Source organism: Lactuca virosa, chromosome 8 (assembly GCF_052849685.1).
Source record: "Lactuca virosa cultivar CGN04683 chromosome 8, Lactuca_virosa_CGN04683_v6, whole genome shotgun sequence".
Taxonomy (NCBI): Eukaryota; Viridiplantae; Streptophyta; class Magnoliopsida; order Asterales; family Asteraceae; genus Lactuca; species Lactuca virosa.
The window spans coordinates 14,139,291-14,153,292 of NC_136433.1; the positions used below are offsets into that span (position 1 = coordinate 14,139,291).

The 14,002-nt window shown below is 32.9% G+C and overlaps 2 protein-coding genes across 3 annotated transcripts; both read left to right on the forward strand.

Moving 5' to 3' along the window:
* Positions 1–2,753: 2,753 nt before the first annotated feature.
* Positions 2,754–7,367, forward strand: LOC145134237 (lipid droplet phospholipase 1-like). The gene is made up of 10 exons (XM_079069113.1): positions 2,754–3,124; positions 4,045–4,112; positions 4,252–4,322; positions 4,418–4,633; positions 4,721–4,884; positions 4,979–5,034; positions 5,973–6,025; positions 6,117–6,228; positions 6,925–7,022; positions 7,135–7,367. Exons 1-10 carry the CDS (start codon positions 3,000–3,002, stop codon positions 7,204–7,206), a joined length of 1,035 nt encoding a protein of 344 aa, XP_078925239.1. The 5' UTR covers positions 2,754–2,999; the 3' UTR covers positions 7,207–7,367.
* A 2,542-nt stretch (positions 7,368–9,909) lies between these two features.
* Positions 9,910–12,208, forward strand: LOC145132904 (ATP-dependent 6-phosphofructokinase 4, chloroplastic-like). Of its 2 annotated transcripts, none has more exons than XM_079067858.1 (7): positions 9,910–10,318; positions 10,849–10,895; positions 11,029–11,068; positions 11,165–11,227; positions 11,318–11,614; positions 11,709–11,760; positions 11,866–12,208. In XM_079067858.1, exons 1-7 carry the CDS (start codon positions 10,049–10,051, stop codon positions 12,078–12,080), a joined length of 984 nt encoding a protein of 327 aa, XP_078923984.1. In that variant the 5' UTR covers positions 9,910–10,048; the 3' UTR covers positions 12,081–12,208. The 2 variants fall into 2 exon arrangements, with proteins under 2 accessions (XP_078923984.1, XP_078923985.1); XM_079067859.1 differs by having other exon boundaries at positions 11,877–11,995.
* Positions 12,209–14,002: the final 1,794 nt, after the last annotated feature.

Consider the following 14,002-nt stretch of genomic DNA (forward strand, 5'->3'; position numbering starts at 1 on the left):
TATCAATTATACTAAGGCATTTATACAAAATCTTGACATTGCAATAAGCCATAACAACAAACTTGTAATATACGAGAAAATTAATCATGTAATTGGTTCATAATCTTACATGCAACAAACCATTACGGTAGAAAGTTATCCAAGGTCATGAATTAAACCTATCTTGATAACTTGTTACCGTAACACTTTATGTAGAAGACCTTTCATCATATAACCTTCTAGCATTTCATGAGTGTTAATATACTCGATACAAATATTATTTTCCTATATACTTTCTTGTACGAATATATGTATTGCTATACAATCCGGCCAACCTACTTAAAACTATTGAGAAGCTCACGACAACATAATTGTTATAATAAACCTTTAACGAACATGATACTATAAGTTTACAGTTATGAGCTCTTTTATAAGATTCCTTAATAACATTTTGTGGCACATTGCATGACAAATAAATAGCATACTGCTTAATCATAGTTTGAGGTTGTCATTGGTTGTTGTTTATGATTAATCTATGAGATAAGGCATATGAAAAATATATTATGATGTTAACTTGTTATTAGGGTCGACCCATATCATTGACCATGTGCGTGAACAAAAAACCCCTAAAATAGAATTGAATTTGTTCTTATATTAAAACAATAAGTATTATATATAGTAGAATGAAAAGTTTTAAGATAAACATTTTCATATGATTCGACCTTGAGTGATTAGTTGATTACCACATGAATGCGTCCTTGCCAGTTAATCCAAACAACATTTCTGATATAAATTAAATTCTTCTTGTATATATTAAAAAAATTACTACGCAAATGAGCAGAAAATTGGGCCCTAAATTTTCCGGGCCCCACGCATCGGTAGAGTTGAACAATTCAATCAATTTAAAATTATTTTTTAACCTTTAGCCGTTGTTTTCATCTTCCGTTCATATAATCACAATTGACATTTTTTTTGCTTTTTTCTCACCATTCTTGTTTTTCTCATTATTTTCACAACAAGATAAGTTTCTAGTTTGATAGATCATATCTCACAGTCTCTAGAATTGAACCACTTTTTACACAAAATTTAACCATACATTCCTTGTGGGTTTGAACAACTGAGGCCTAATTGATCTATATTTTATCGTAGTAACGACAAGCTAAAATATATCGTGAATCATATATAAAAGGTAATGAAAGATTTATGTACATTTATACCCGCAAGAAAAAGATTCATAAATGTCGATATGTATTACTTCCAAGACACATAATTCCTTGTGGCACCTTCTTATTTTCTTTAGTCATTTTTTCCTTTAAGGCATTTATTTTTCAGATGATTTTGATGTTTAAAAACAAAGACATTTGTGGATTGTGACATGGGATGTTAAAACATGATGAGTTTAGAATAATTTTTATGTTTGAAATCAAAGAATATTGTGTCTTTATAGTTTTGGACATCATCTTCATGTCATAATGCTTTATTTAGGAAAAGGTTGATGCCGAACTCCACTCCATTTTCCATAGCGCAAGTTTCTTTGCGTGTTTTACATATTTACACATTTACACCTCAAAGCTTGAAACTTCTAACTTTCACGACTCACTATCATCCAACACATATCGTCCAAGTTGTTTTCATAAAATTGACCTACCTTAGTCTTACACCATCCCACCTTCCCTTTACTAGATTTATCAACATTTCCCTTCTTCATAAATTTCCCACTCTATTAGTGCCTCTTCTTTTTGAATTTTACAAACAATCCCCCTAATAAACCACTTTATAGTTTATCCAAGTAGCAATTAATAGTTTTTGTTATACTTAATAGTTTTAGACCTTAAACAAACAGTGAATAGTTTCTTTGCAAAGCTAGGCTATAGATGACAAAATAGGTATGAAATAACTTAATCAAACATGCCAAACGTGTAATCATTTAATTGAATAAGTTGGGGTGTGGTTAAAATTTCTGATCTAATTTTAACCCTCCATATATTTATTTATAATATAAATATTTAATCATTTGGTCTCTAAGAAGTAGAAAAAAACGATCACATTTAAACTTACGCTATTGTTTGTTCATTAGTAAACCGTTAACTTAATTTGACTAATTGATATATATTATTTTATAATTTTGAACAATTATTTGGTCCTGTAAATTGTTTAACTGGATGTAATATTTTTTATTTTATTTTTGTTTTGAAATTAAATGGATCAATTTTATGGTTAATTTTATTTATTAGACTTGGAAAAAGATAGATGTGTAAACCTATTGTCAACCAATTTATTTAATATGTTAGGCTGGATTAGAGTGATAGCTTGAAGCTATATAATTATACAAATTAATTCGAACCAAATTTAAGACTTATCGCCACCCCCTTTTAGAAGGGATGGAAATAGGAATGAGTTTCTCATAAGACTAAAAATAAAAAGTTGTAGTAAGATTGGGGACCATTTGTGTATTTTGTCGACATGAACTATTCAGCAATTTGCTATCCGTCAAATGTAACGGAAAGGCGTTAAAGATTATGACTTTTGGTGCCAAAATATCATTCTTACATTTAAACATTTTGTCAAATATAAACCTCATAGCTTTAGATGAATCAATTAAAATAAAATAGATGGATTTAAAAATAATTTAAAATTATTTAAAAAAACAAAAAATATAAAATATTATAAAGCTTAAAATATCATAGGATTTATTCGGGTTTGAAAAGTAGATATTATAGTTTTTTTTTTCGTCAAATATAATATAAAAAGGCAGAACATTTATATTTTGATAAGGAGTTCATTATAATACAACCACCCCCGTTAAATCCTTCCGTCATCTCCACGTCGTCTTTCTTCAATCTCCTCCTTCACTGTTAAGACTTCCCATTTCTATCTATCGACATTCACTCGGTTATATATCAGTATCCTCTTTGATTTCTGTATATTTGCATAATTCGTGTTATTTCCTAAACAATTTCCAAATTTCAAGGTTCATTTCTATAGCATTCTATTAGTAGTCGACATCGCAAGCGTAAAGGATGGAAAATCGCGATATTTGTTCGTCAGAGGCGGCGTCTGGCGGCGAAAATATATTCAGTTGTCATGAATCTGATGTTTCAACCGCCGATCATCTCGTCGTCATGGTTAATGGAATCCTTGGAAGGTTAGACACATCTATTGATGATCAAACTATGCAGTATTGTAGTTCAATTAATATTATAAGATGTTAATGTTGTTATCAACTGGAGGTTTCTTGGATCGGTGATTTTTTTTTTTTAACGTATATTTGGAGAATGTTTGCCGTGTAGGTTGAGATTAGTCATGTTTCATGTTTCATGATTTCTTATTTTTCTGGTTAATTCTGATTTGAATAAAATTAGGGCAAGTTGTTTATCGATTAGTTGAGTTTGCAAAGATATTTGGAGTTTTTTGAAGAATAATATCAGGTCTGGGCCCATCTTCACTCACTGTCATGAAATAATATATTAACATGTTCAATAATACAAATGTGTATAACGTTAACAGATTAATATGATTATATTTGTAATTTTGTATGAACATGTTTAAAGAGAAATTAGTGTCACGATTATCATACTCGCAAAAATCATACTAAATTTCACAATGATCCTAATCCAAAAGAAAAGTCGTTTCCTGTCTGCCTACAACTAAGATTTTCATTACCATAACCTACAAACTTCAATTCCAGATGATGTTAAATGAAATACATGGACAACGAATCTTATCTGTATTGCATGAATTCTCAGATGCGTGAAATCTAGAAGTAGAACGTAGAATGAATTTGAAAATTCATATTAGCGTATGCGTTTGTTCTGTATATGAAGAAATTTAAATGTAATATGAGCTATTAAAAGATTTTGCTATAGTACAGTAAATATTTAGCTGGCTTTTTATAGAAGCATATGCTAACATTTGTTATTAATCACTTAAGGCCTTATTATTTACTTTCATAGATAGATTTTCCATGATGAATTCATACCAAATTTCTCCCTCTTTGGATATTCCATTATCTTGTTAAGTTGCCGATTCTTAATATCTAAATGGAAATGCTTTACAATGTTACAGTTCTGCTGACTGGAAATTTGGAGCAGAGCAGTTTGTCAAGTCACTACCAGACAAAGTATTTGTTCATCGTAAGGATCATTTTTGTTAACATTATCCCTTTTCATATCACCTGATGAACAAAGCTTTTATCATCTCATGAGTCATGATTATGAAATACTTTTGAGCTTTATTTTTTTTATCAAGTTGTATTTTGCTTGTGTAATGTAGGCAGTGAAAAGAACGCATCATCTCAAACATTAGATGGTGTAGATGTAATGGGTGAACGATTATCCGAGGAGGTTAGACTCTTCTTTTTTCACATACTTTTACAGTAATAAAAAGAAACAAAGGCAGGATGCTATAATGCACCGATATATAATTACTATTTCTTCAGGTTCTTGAAGTGATTAAGCAAAAGCCAAATCTTCGCAAGATTTCTTTTGTTGCACATTCAGTGGGAGGTTTAGTGGCAAGATACACTATTGGGAGATTATATAGGCCTCCATCAGTTAAAGACTCTGAGGATTCAAAACCCACAATAGGTGGTTTGATTCCAGTGAACTTTATAACTGTTGCAACACCTCATCTTGGTTCAAGGGGCAACAAACAGGTAATTTTTGCTCCTCCCAAATTTACAATTTTACCCTTGCTTAGTAAAATTTACATATAATAATTAGTTTTGGAATTGTTTTGTAAGGTGCCTTTTCTTTTCGGGGTATCTGCTTTAGAGAAAGTTGCTGTAGCTATTATACATTGGATATTTAGAAGAACAGGGAGGCACCTTTTCCTTACGGATAATGAAGAAGGAAAGCCTCCACTACTTAACCGGATGTTGGAGGATTATGGTGATTGTTATTTCATGTATGTTTGGCATACCTGTTTTTAAATTTTAATTAATGATTTACATTATCAGATGTTTCTTCTATTGGTTTTTAATATTTTTAACAAAATCCAGGTCAGCATTACGCTCATTCCAAAGACGGGTCACATACGCAAATGTTGGCTATGATCGTATCCTTTGCACCCTATTAATTTGGCTGAAAATATTATATAAAAGAGTAAGTTACAATTTTAGTGATATTTTTTTTGGGTTTTGGTCCCAAAAGGAATCGGTTTGCAAGTTTGGTCCTTATTTTGATGTTTCGTGATGCTTTTGGTCCCTTGATCGCTAAATCTAACTAATTAGTTTGTTTTTTTAATCAAAATGACCTCTTTGCCCTTTGGACCTAAAGAAAAATAGGCGACCAAATCTGTAATTATCTCTTGATTTTATTATCAAACTTTTTTATAAAGTATCATGTATTTTATTTTTAATTATCTTATAGGAATGTTTTTTTAGTTATTTTTCATTTAAAAAGGACCATTTTTTCCTTAGCCCACCAACATTTTTTGTTCATTATTTTTTGAATTTTGTAAATACCAATGTCTTGAATATGAATACAATTTGCATTACAATAAATTTTCATATGTAGTAATCTGTTAAAAAGTTAGAATTTTGCAAATTGTGTCCGTGTTTAAACTAGTAGTATTCACATTTTACAAGATTGAAAATTATGAACAAAAAATGTCAATGGGCCAAGGAAAAAATGGTCGTTTAAGGTAAAATAATTTAAAAACTTGTAGTTTTTAAGATAATGTAATAGAATACCTTATTATTTTGAAAATAGTTTAATAATAAATTTATGAGAAAATTACAAAATTGTTCCCTGTGGTAGACTGTTTTGTTTTCTGGTTGGTCCAAGGGCTAAATGGTCATTTAATAAAAATACCTAACACTGAAGAGTTAAATTTAACAATTGAGGAACCAAAATTGTTACGAAACATCAAAATCAGGACCAAAATTGCAAGCTAGTTACTTTTGGGACCAAAGTTGTGATTTAATGATTGAGGGAATACAATTTGTGATTCATTCTTTACTTTCCTTGGTTTTCCCTAACTAACAAAATTAGATATTGTTGGCTGGAGAACTTCATCAATTAGGCGTAACATAGAACTACCAAAGGTACATACATCATAAGCTTTAATATTTTTTTGTCAATACATCAGTGTACATTTTTAATTGTTATTTTATATATCTGATATTGTGGTTGTAGTGGGAGGACTCTGTAAATGAAAAGTATCCTCATGTCGTGTACGAAGAACGCTGCAAGGCGTATGATTTTGAGCCGGATCTGACAAGTGGCGATAATTCAGATGATGTGGAAGGTTTGTTTTTGGGGATGTTTCTTTTTGACTTAATGAACTTAATGGGTTAAGCCCTTAATCTGGACAGATATATATGGCTGTTTCTTTTTTACTTAATCTAGACACAAATTAATGGGTTAAGCCAAAAAAGGTGTTTAATGTATTAACTATTAAGAGTTAAGACACTGACCTTTACCTATTTGCCCTTATTCCTTTTCCTCCCAACTCCTCTCACGTTTAAATTGATGAATATCATGGATTGTTTTTTTTTTGAATGCAAGGGTAAAATGGTCATTTAGTAGTTTGTTCAGTTCATAAATTAAAGAAACAGACTTAGATGTATTAAACACTTTATCCGGTCAAACATCATCATGACATTATCCATTCAGTCACTTTACCCATACTGTGGACAAAATGTCTCAATGGGTTAAGTAAAAAAACCTGGCTTAATGTATTAAGAGACTAACCCCTTTATCTATTTGCCCTTGTTCAATTTTCCTCCCAATTCCTCTCGAGTTAAAATTGATGAATCTTGTGATTTTTATAAAGTAAGGGCTAAAAATGGTCATTTAGTATCATTCAGAAGGTTTATTCAGTCCACAAACAGACTATATGTAATTATGTATACAACACTTTACCCATACAAGACTTTAATCATTGATGTTACAAAGGATTTTCATTTGTCCTAATTAAATTAAGGTTTGTTTTGTGGTACAGAGGAACTTGTGACTGGGCTTTCTCGTGTATCATGGGAAAAAGTAGATGTGAGCTTTCACAATAGTAGATCCAGGTTTGCTGCTCATAGTGTTATTCAGGTACTACTTTTTTTTTTTTTTTTTTTTTCTTATCTTGTAAGCTAAGCTTAAAAACAAGAAATTTTACAAGCAAATAATAGTAATTTTACTTTTATGCCCTTATTGGATGTAGGTAAAAGATGACAACCTGCATACAGATGGGGCAGATGTTATTCAACATATGATTGATCATTTTTGTCTTTAGAACTCTTGCCAGCTATCTACTAATTAAGGTAACTGGCTTAGAGCGTGTTGTACAGAAAGCAGTTTGTGATGTAATTCCAAGAATTAATATGCGAAACACATGACATGGGTGTGTTGTTCAACTATAATATATATATTTCCATATACATATTACATCACAAATTAATATGCAAAACACATGTGTATATCACATGAGTTATGGTCATTTTTTCAAAGTTTAATGAATATACCCATAATTGATGGTATGTTAGACGTAAAGAAAATAGTTTTGGGACTTTATTGGACATTTTTGATAGTTGGTTGCTATTTAACAACATTATCCTACATACATGATGAGAAGATGTCTCTTGAAAGGAGTCGATGAGGTTGAAACATGTGCCTTTGTTAACTAAATTCCGCATGCAATTATGTACCCATGTTCTTGCTGGTTTAGTTATACCAACTTGTTTTATTTTTAGTGTACTTTTTATTTTTATTTTTTATGATATAGGGGAAATTATTGACAAATTCATTATTTCATGTTTAATTACAAAATCTTTTGGCAACTTCAGTAATTTTTATTTATTAAATCACAAATGAGGTTTTGGATGTCTATCTTGTCTTCCATACAAGAATGCCTGATGTGAGATTGTATTTAGATTTGGGTTGAAGTGCTTCTAAAAGTATAGTTTCATACATAATTTTTGATGATAGGATGTGTTGAGAACAAGATTTTAGCTTTTGAGAAAAAAAATTTGAACTTAATAATTTTTTTTGGGAAGTACATGCTTAAAGTATTCATTTTAAACAAAAACTATTAAATCCAAAAGCAAAATCAAGTAGTTTTGAGAACTTTCTAAATTTCATGTTATTTTATACTTTAGTGATAATGAATGCTTGCAACCATAATGGTATGCAAACACCCCACTTGTTTCAAACTACTTGCATTCAAGAATAATATCGTTCCTATTCTTCATTCTTAACGTACGAAAACATATGTTCAAGCATGGAACCTTTTTATGCACTTGTAAGACATGAGACTTGATATGATGAATACAAGTGATGTTTGCATTGAGGTCAATTAATGGATTGTAAGTAGTAGAGAATGCATACATGTCATGTTAGTACTAAAATGATCAAGTTGTGAAATGTATAGGGTGGCATCACGGAGTACAAGTCATGATCTCTATAGATTTAAATGTTTAAACCGAGACGTTAGGAGATGCCTTCAAGCAGGATGTTGAGATTTAGCTGGAAGAATGAAAAGTTTTTCATCCAACATGGAACGATCTCTTTGGCGTGGCATGAGCAAAATCTTAAACGAAAAGTGTTATGTGATTCTTCCGAGTATATCATAGAGTTACTTTGTGAATTTAATGTTAGTTTGTGATGCCATTCTCGAAAACTACATAATAAACTTCTAAATTGGTTATTATGTCACATATGATATTTTTTTTGTTGTTTTATATTTTTTTAATTAATATGGTTTAAAATTTCAATCCAGTAATCTGATATTGTGTTGGACACATTGAGTCAATTATGCCTACTATATCATAAACTAAAAATAACTTTATATTAGAAGAATGAATATGTTTAAACGAGTCGTACTACTTGTGAGCTATTTGGGATAAACTTATTAAAAGTTTGACTTAAACTTGAGTTAAACGAGCTCGGACTTAGTTTTAGGCTCATTTATTAAACGAGCCCGAGCCCTAGCTTCATCTGCCGAGCTCGATTAGGCTCGTGAGCCTAAATGCCGACTCTACCCTTTGCAAAACTAAGCAAGGGCTTAGGGCCCTCAAATTTAAAACTTATTTTGTAATTATATATATATATATATATATATATATATATATATATATACACACACACACACACATATTTCTTAGATTACAAAGACAAGTTGGAGCTTGTCTTGGTAGTAAAAGCATTGGTTTGTAAAATTGAGAGTCTCAAGTTTGAATCTCTTTGCTTATCCGAAGGGTCCTAATTTTTTTGTTTGCTTAGAGCCCCCAGATTGGTTGAGCCGCCCCTCGTGAGCCTATGCATATTTATATAATATAATTTTTATTTTTAATTTTATATATTAAATTATAATTTAGTATCAAATATTAAATAATGATAAACGAGCCTTTTAACGAACTTAAAAACAAAAATGAGCTTGATATTTGACTATTAACCGAGACGAGCTCGTGCTGAGCTTAAGCTTGTTTATACTTAGAGCATCCTCAATGTTTAGTTCAGTAAGAGAGTTGAAAGAGATGAAAAGTCCATGTGTCATTCAATGGATGAAACTGTATCATTATGAGATGTCACCTTGACATTCAATGAATTTGGAGTTCAATCGCCATTGAATTTTTTAACGGGAAAAATGAAAGTTTATAATTCTTAAATATTTATTATAAATTATATTTTGTAACATTCTATTGAACTTTGTAGAGTTCAATGCATAGAGAAAAAAAATAATTGAGTTGTATAAATTGTAAAAAGACGATGTGACAATCTATTGAACTCTATGAAATTCAATGCATTGCGGATGCCCTTACTCGACAAACAAGTATGAACCCGAATATTTTAAATCCTCTTTAAACCGAACTCAAGCTTTGAAAATAAAGCTCGAGCTCAAGTCCCAAAATTTTTAACCAATATGATGTGAAAACATAAAGAAACTAAAATTACCATTTTGAGAAACACTTATGTCCAAATTTAGACGGTGATTCATATTCGCTCGAAAATTTGTATCGAATTTGACCATCGCCGTTCCCAAGACTAACTTCAACCTGCATATACTCGTCTCTCCGCCCAAAATCTCTAGGAAAAAGCATTTGATTTATTCATTCATTCAGTCAAAAATCATACTATCAATGGATCTTTCACTGGCTTCTTCTCCAAATCTTCAGCTTTCTCTCACTAAAACGCTACCATTTTCTCCCAGATTCCACAAGCCCCTTCTCTTTTTCACCAATTTCACTTCTAAACCGCAAATATACTCCAGGAAGTCCTTAATCACCGGTTATTACCCTATTAGAGCTCAAACTTCGAATCTGGGTAACACTCCGACCGATGATGATGACGATGAAGGTTTCGTCCTCGAAGACGTTCCTCACTTGACGAACTTCCTACCTGATTTACCGGTATTTTACATCTCTGTTTCACTTTCCAAGTCAATCAAACAAGTTCTCAGTTTTGAAATTATTTATGTTCTAAAAAAAATGATGATCAGCAAGATATGATACAACAAGAAAATCTCTGTATCCGCGTTAGTGACGGAATCCTATTTATTTGGAACTTGAATCCACCATTCTTACCCTGAAGAATCAAATTTACCTTTTTGGGAGTAGTCCAAGTTTGATTGAGAGCGGCATATTAATGAAGTTGATTCATTTTTGCGTGTCCATATATTTATGTATGCGTATTGATATATATTTATATAGAACAAAGGAAATCACCTAATGTACTTTATCCTTTAGCCTTCATATATGATCCCTTAGTTCCGATCCTAACCATTTTCCAAAATCTACGAAGATCAAAGATACATCTTTCTGTAAAAAATTTCGTGAACCTGAAGACATTTGTACAGCCAAGCCTATGCAATAGTTAAGTAAATGAGACTCTTTTCTTACTTGGTTTTTGATAATCTTTATTTTAATCTTTTTTCTTGCAGACATATCCAAATCCGTTAGAGTACAGCCAAGCCTATGCAATAGTTAAGTAAGTTTTTCCCTTCTTTCAAGATCTGTAATGTTATGCTTATAAAGTTATAACCATAACTTGTGCACTAATCTTTTTACAAAACATGTCTACTTTTGCAACTTACTAAATACATTATCACTCTTTTCCACAGGAACACTTTTGTTAGTTCAGAAGATGTTGTAGCACACCAAGTACATAAACTATTTCTCTAAAACCATTCCACATAGACACATCCCTTTTCAGCATGAAATCTAATTTGCTCTTAAACCTTTGACATCTAATTGCAGATTGTTGTTCAGAAAGGCAGTCCAAGAGGAGTGCACTTTAGGCGTGCAGGACCTCGTGAAAAGGTAATATGTGATGATTTGTTTAAGCTAGTTTTCACATAACATCACACATTATTAGTTCATTTTGGTCTAAGAAATTTTATAAAACATTAGGTTTATTTCAAGCCAGAGGAAGTACGAGCTTGTATTGTGACATGTGGCGGATTATGCCCAGGGATCAACACAGTCATCAGGGAGATTGTATGCGGGTTGAATTTTATGTATGGTGTTAATAACATACTTGGGATTGAGGGAGGATATAGGGGTTTCTATTCAAGAAACACCATGGAATTGACTCCAAAAATTGTGAATGATATTCATAAACGTGGTGGAACTATTCTTCAGACTTCAAGAGGTGGTCATGATACAAACAAGATTGTTGATAACATCCAGGATCGTGGGATAAATCAGGTTCATGTTATATTGTTATTTTATTTCCATCTACAACAACAAATTTGATCTTTTTTAAGAAAAGTTTTATAAAATCTTGGTGTTGTACTTTTAGGTTTACATAATTGGTGGTGATGGCACTCAAAAAGGAGCCTGCCATTTACAAGGTGATTCCTTTTTTTCAAAGATTATGTTCTTTTTTAATTGCTTTATAAAGGGCTGTTTCTTTTTGACTTAATGCGGACAGCTATACTGATAAAAACCCACTAAAGGTATATTCCAGGAAAAAAAATTGTATGACAGCTGCCAATATGGGGCAATTGAATTCTATTTTTGGGAATTGGCTGAATCCACTAGGCCAAATCAATTAAATGGCAACTGGCTGGAGTTACCCAAATCAAGGGGTGGTTATCAAAGGAAGTGGGAGGAATTACCATACGTAACCTTAGCAGCTACCATATTTAATATTAAGAATAGGGTATTATAAATAATAGGTTTGCTTATTAGTTGAGTATCACATATTACTCATATTTATCTTTTCCTGTAATTGGAGACCTTGCCCCTCTCGAATCGGGCCATTTCTAATAAAAAGCTAGCCTACCTCTATTCTTAACAACCCTGTTCATATCATTTGGTTCCATTGCCGGGAAATAACATGGTGCAAACCCGGAATAGCGACAACAACCCACCCGATCCCATTGCCACTCAATTGGCTGCCATAGCAGCAAAGCTGGAATCAATTGAAACAATGAAGGAAGATATAGCAGCCCTGAAAAAGCGGGAATGGTCCAGCGGGAGCAAGAACGATGAGGGGGAAAGCAGTTGGAGGGGTCGAATGCCACATAAACCCTACAACAAAATTGATTTCCCAACTTTTAGTAGCGGAGACCCACGTGGATGGTTGCTGAAAGCCGAAAAATACTTCAGGTACTATCAGATCCCGGATGAAGAAAAGGTGGAGATAGCTTCAATGCACTTAGAAGGAGATGCCTTGGACCTCTATTCATGGTTATCTGATGATCGTCCGATCACCTTCTGGGAAGAATTGGTCCACGTATTTACAAGAAATTTTGGCCCTGTTGAGTTTCAGAACCCTGATGAGTTCCTATGCAGCATTAAACAAACTGGTACAGTACAAGAGTATCGGCAGGAGTTCGCTAAGAGAACCTCTCGGGTTTCAAATTGGCCAGATCACTGTCTTTTAGGAGTATTCCTAAATGGCCTAAAAGATGAACTAAAATCAGATGTACGAATTCACAAACCCCGTACGGTATATAGTGCCATGAGTTTAGCTTTGGAATTCGAATCTAAACTCACTTGTCATCGATCTGGGAAAAATATCTCGGGAACCCCAAATTCGAAACTCTCACAAGCAGATCCTAAACCGACCTCTTTTATCCCAGCCCAAACATCAAACCAATCAAGAAATGTTTCAAGAATTTCCGAAAATGAGAAGCAAAATCGATTTCTAAAAGGGGAATGCTTTAGATGTGGCGAAAAATACGGACCAGGTCATCGTTGCAAAACCGGTACACTCAAGGTTTTAGAAGCTGATGAAGCCGTTGAAGAATCTCCTACAATGGGTCTAACTGATCTTGATTCTGACCAACAGGAGACTGCTGAAATTAGCTTACATGCTATTCTGGGAAAATCGCAACCTAGCACAATGAAAATCCATGGTATGCTTCATTCTACAGAAGTTTTAATTTTAATAGATGGCGGATCTACACACAATTTTATCTCAGATGTCTTGGTGAATGAACTTAAGTTGGCGACTCAACCGGTAATGTCTTTTGGTGTTCAAATCGGTAACGGAGACCTAATTCGATGTGGTCAAATCTGCAAAAATCTTTCTGTACAGATTAATGACCTCAAGATCACTCAGGATTTTCATCCCTTCTCTCTTGGTGGAGCAGATCTAGTTTTGGGTGTTCAATGGTTAGCTACGTTAAATACGGTTCAAGCTAACTGGAAGGAATTATTTATGATCTTTTCAATAGATGGAAAGCGATATAAGCTACAAGGCATTTCATCCGGTCCTCAAAAGTCATCCAGTTTCCAACACCTAGCCATTGAACCAGAAACTACCCCTTGTATACCCCTCCCATTGCAACCTGTTGTCAACCAATACACCACCATCTTTGAAGAGCCTCAACATCTACCCCCGATTCGATCACAAAACCATTCAATCCCACTTATGCCAAACTCCACTCCACCTAACATCCGTCCTTACCGTTATCCCTATTCCCAAAAAAATGAGATAGAAAAACAAGTGGAACAGTTGATAGCCGCTGGTTTTATTCAACCAAGCACCAGCCATTTTTCAAGCCCTGTACTACTAGTGAAGAAGAAAGATAATTCTTGGCGCATGTGCATCGATTACCGAGCCCTCAACAAGATAACTATTGC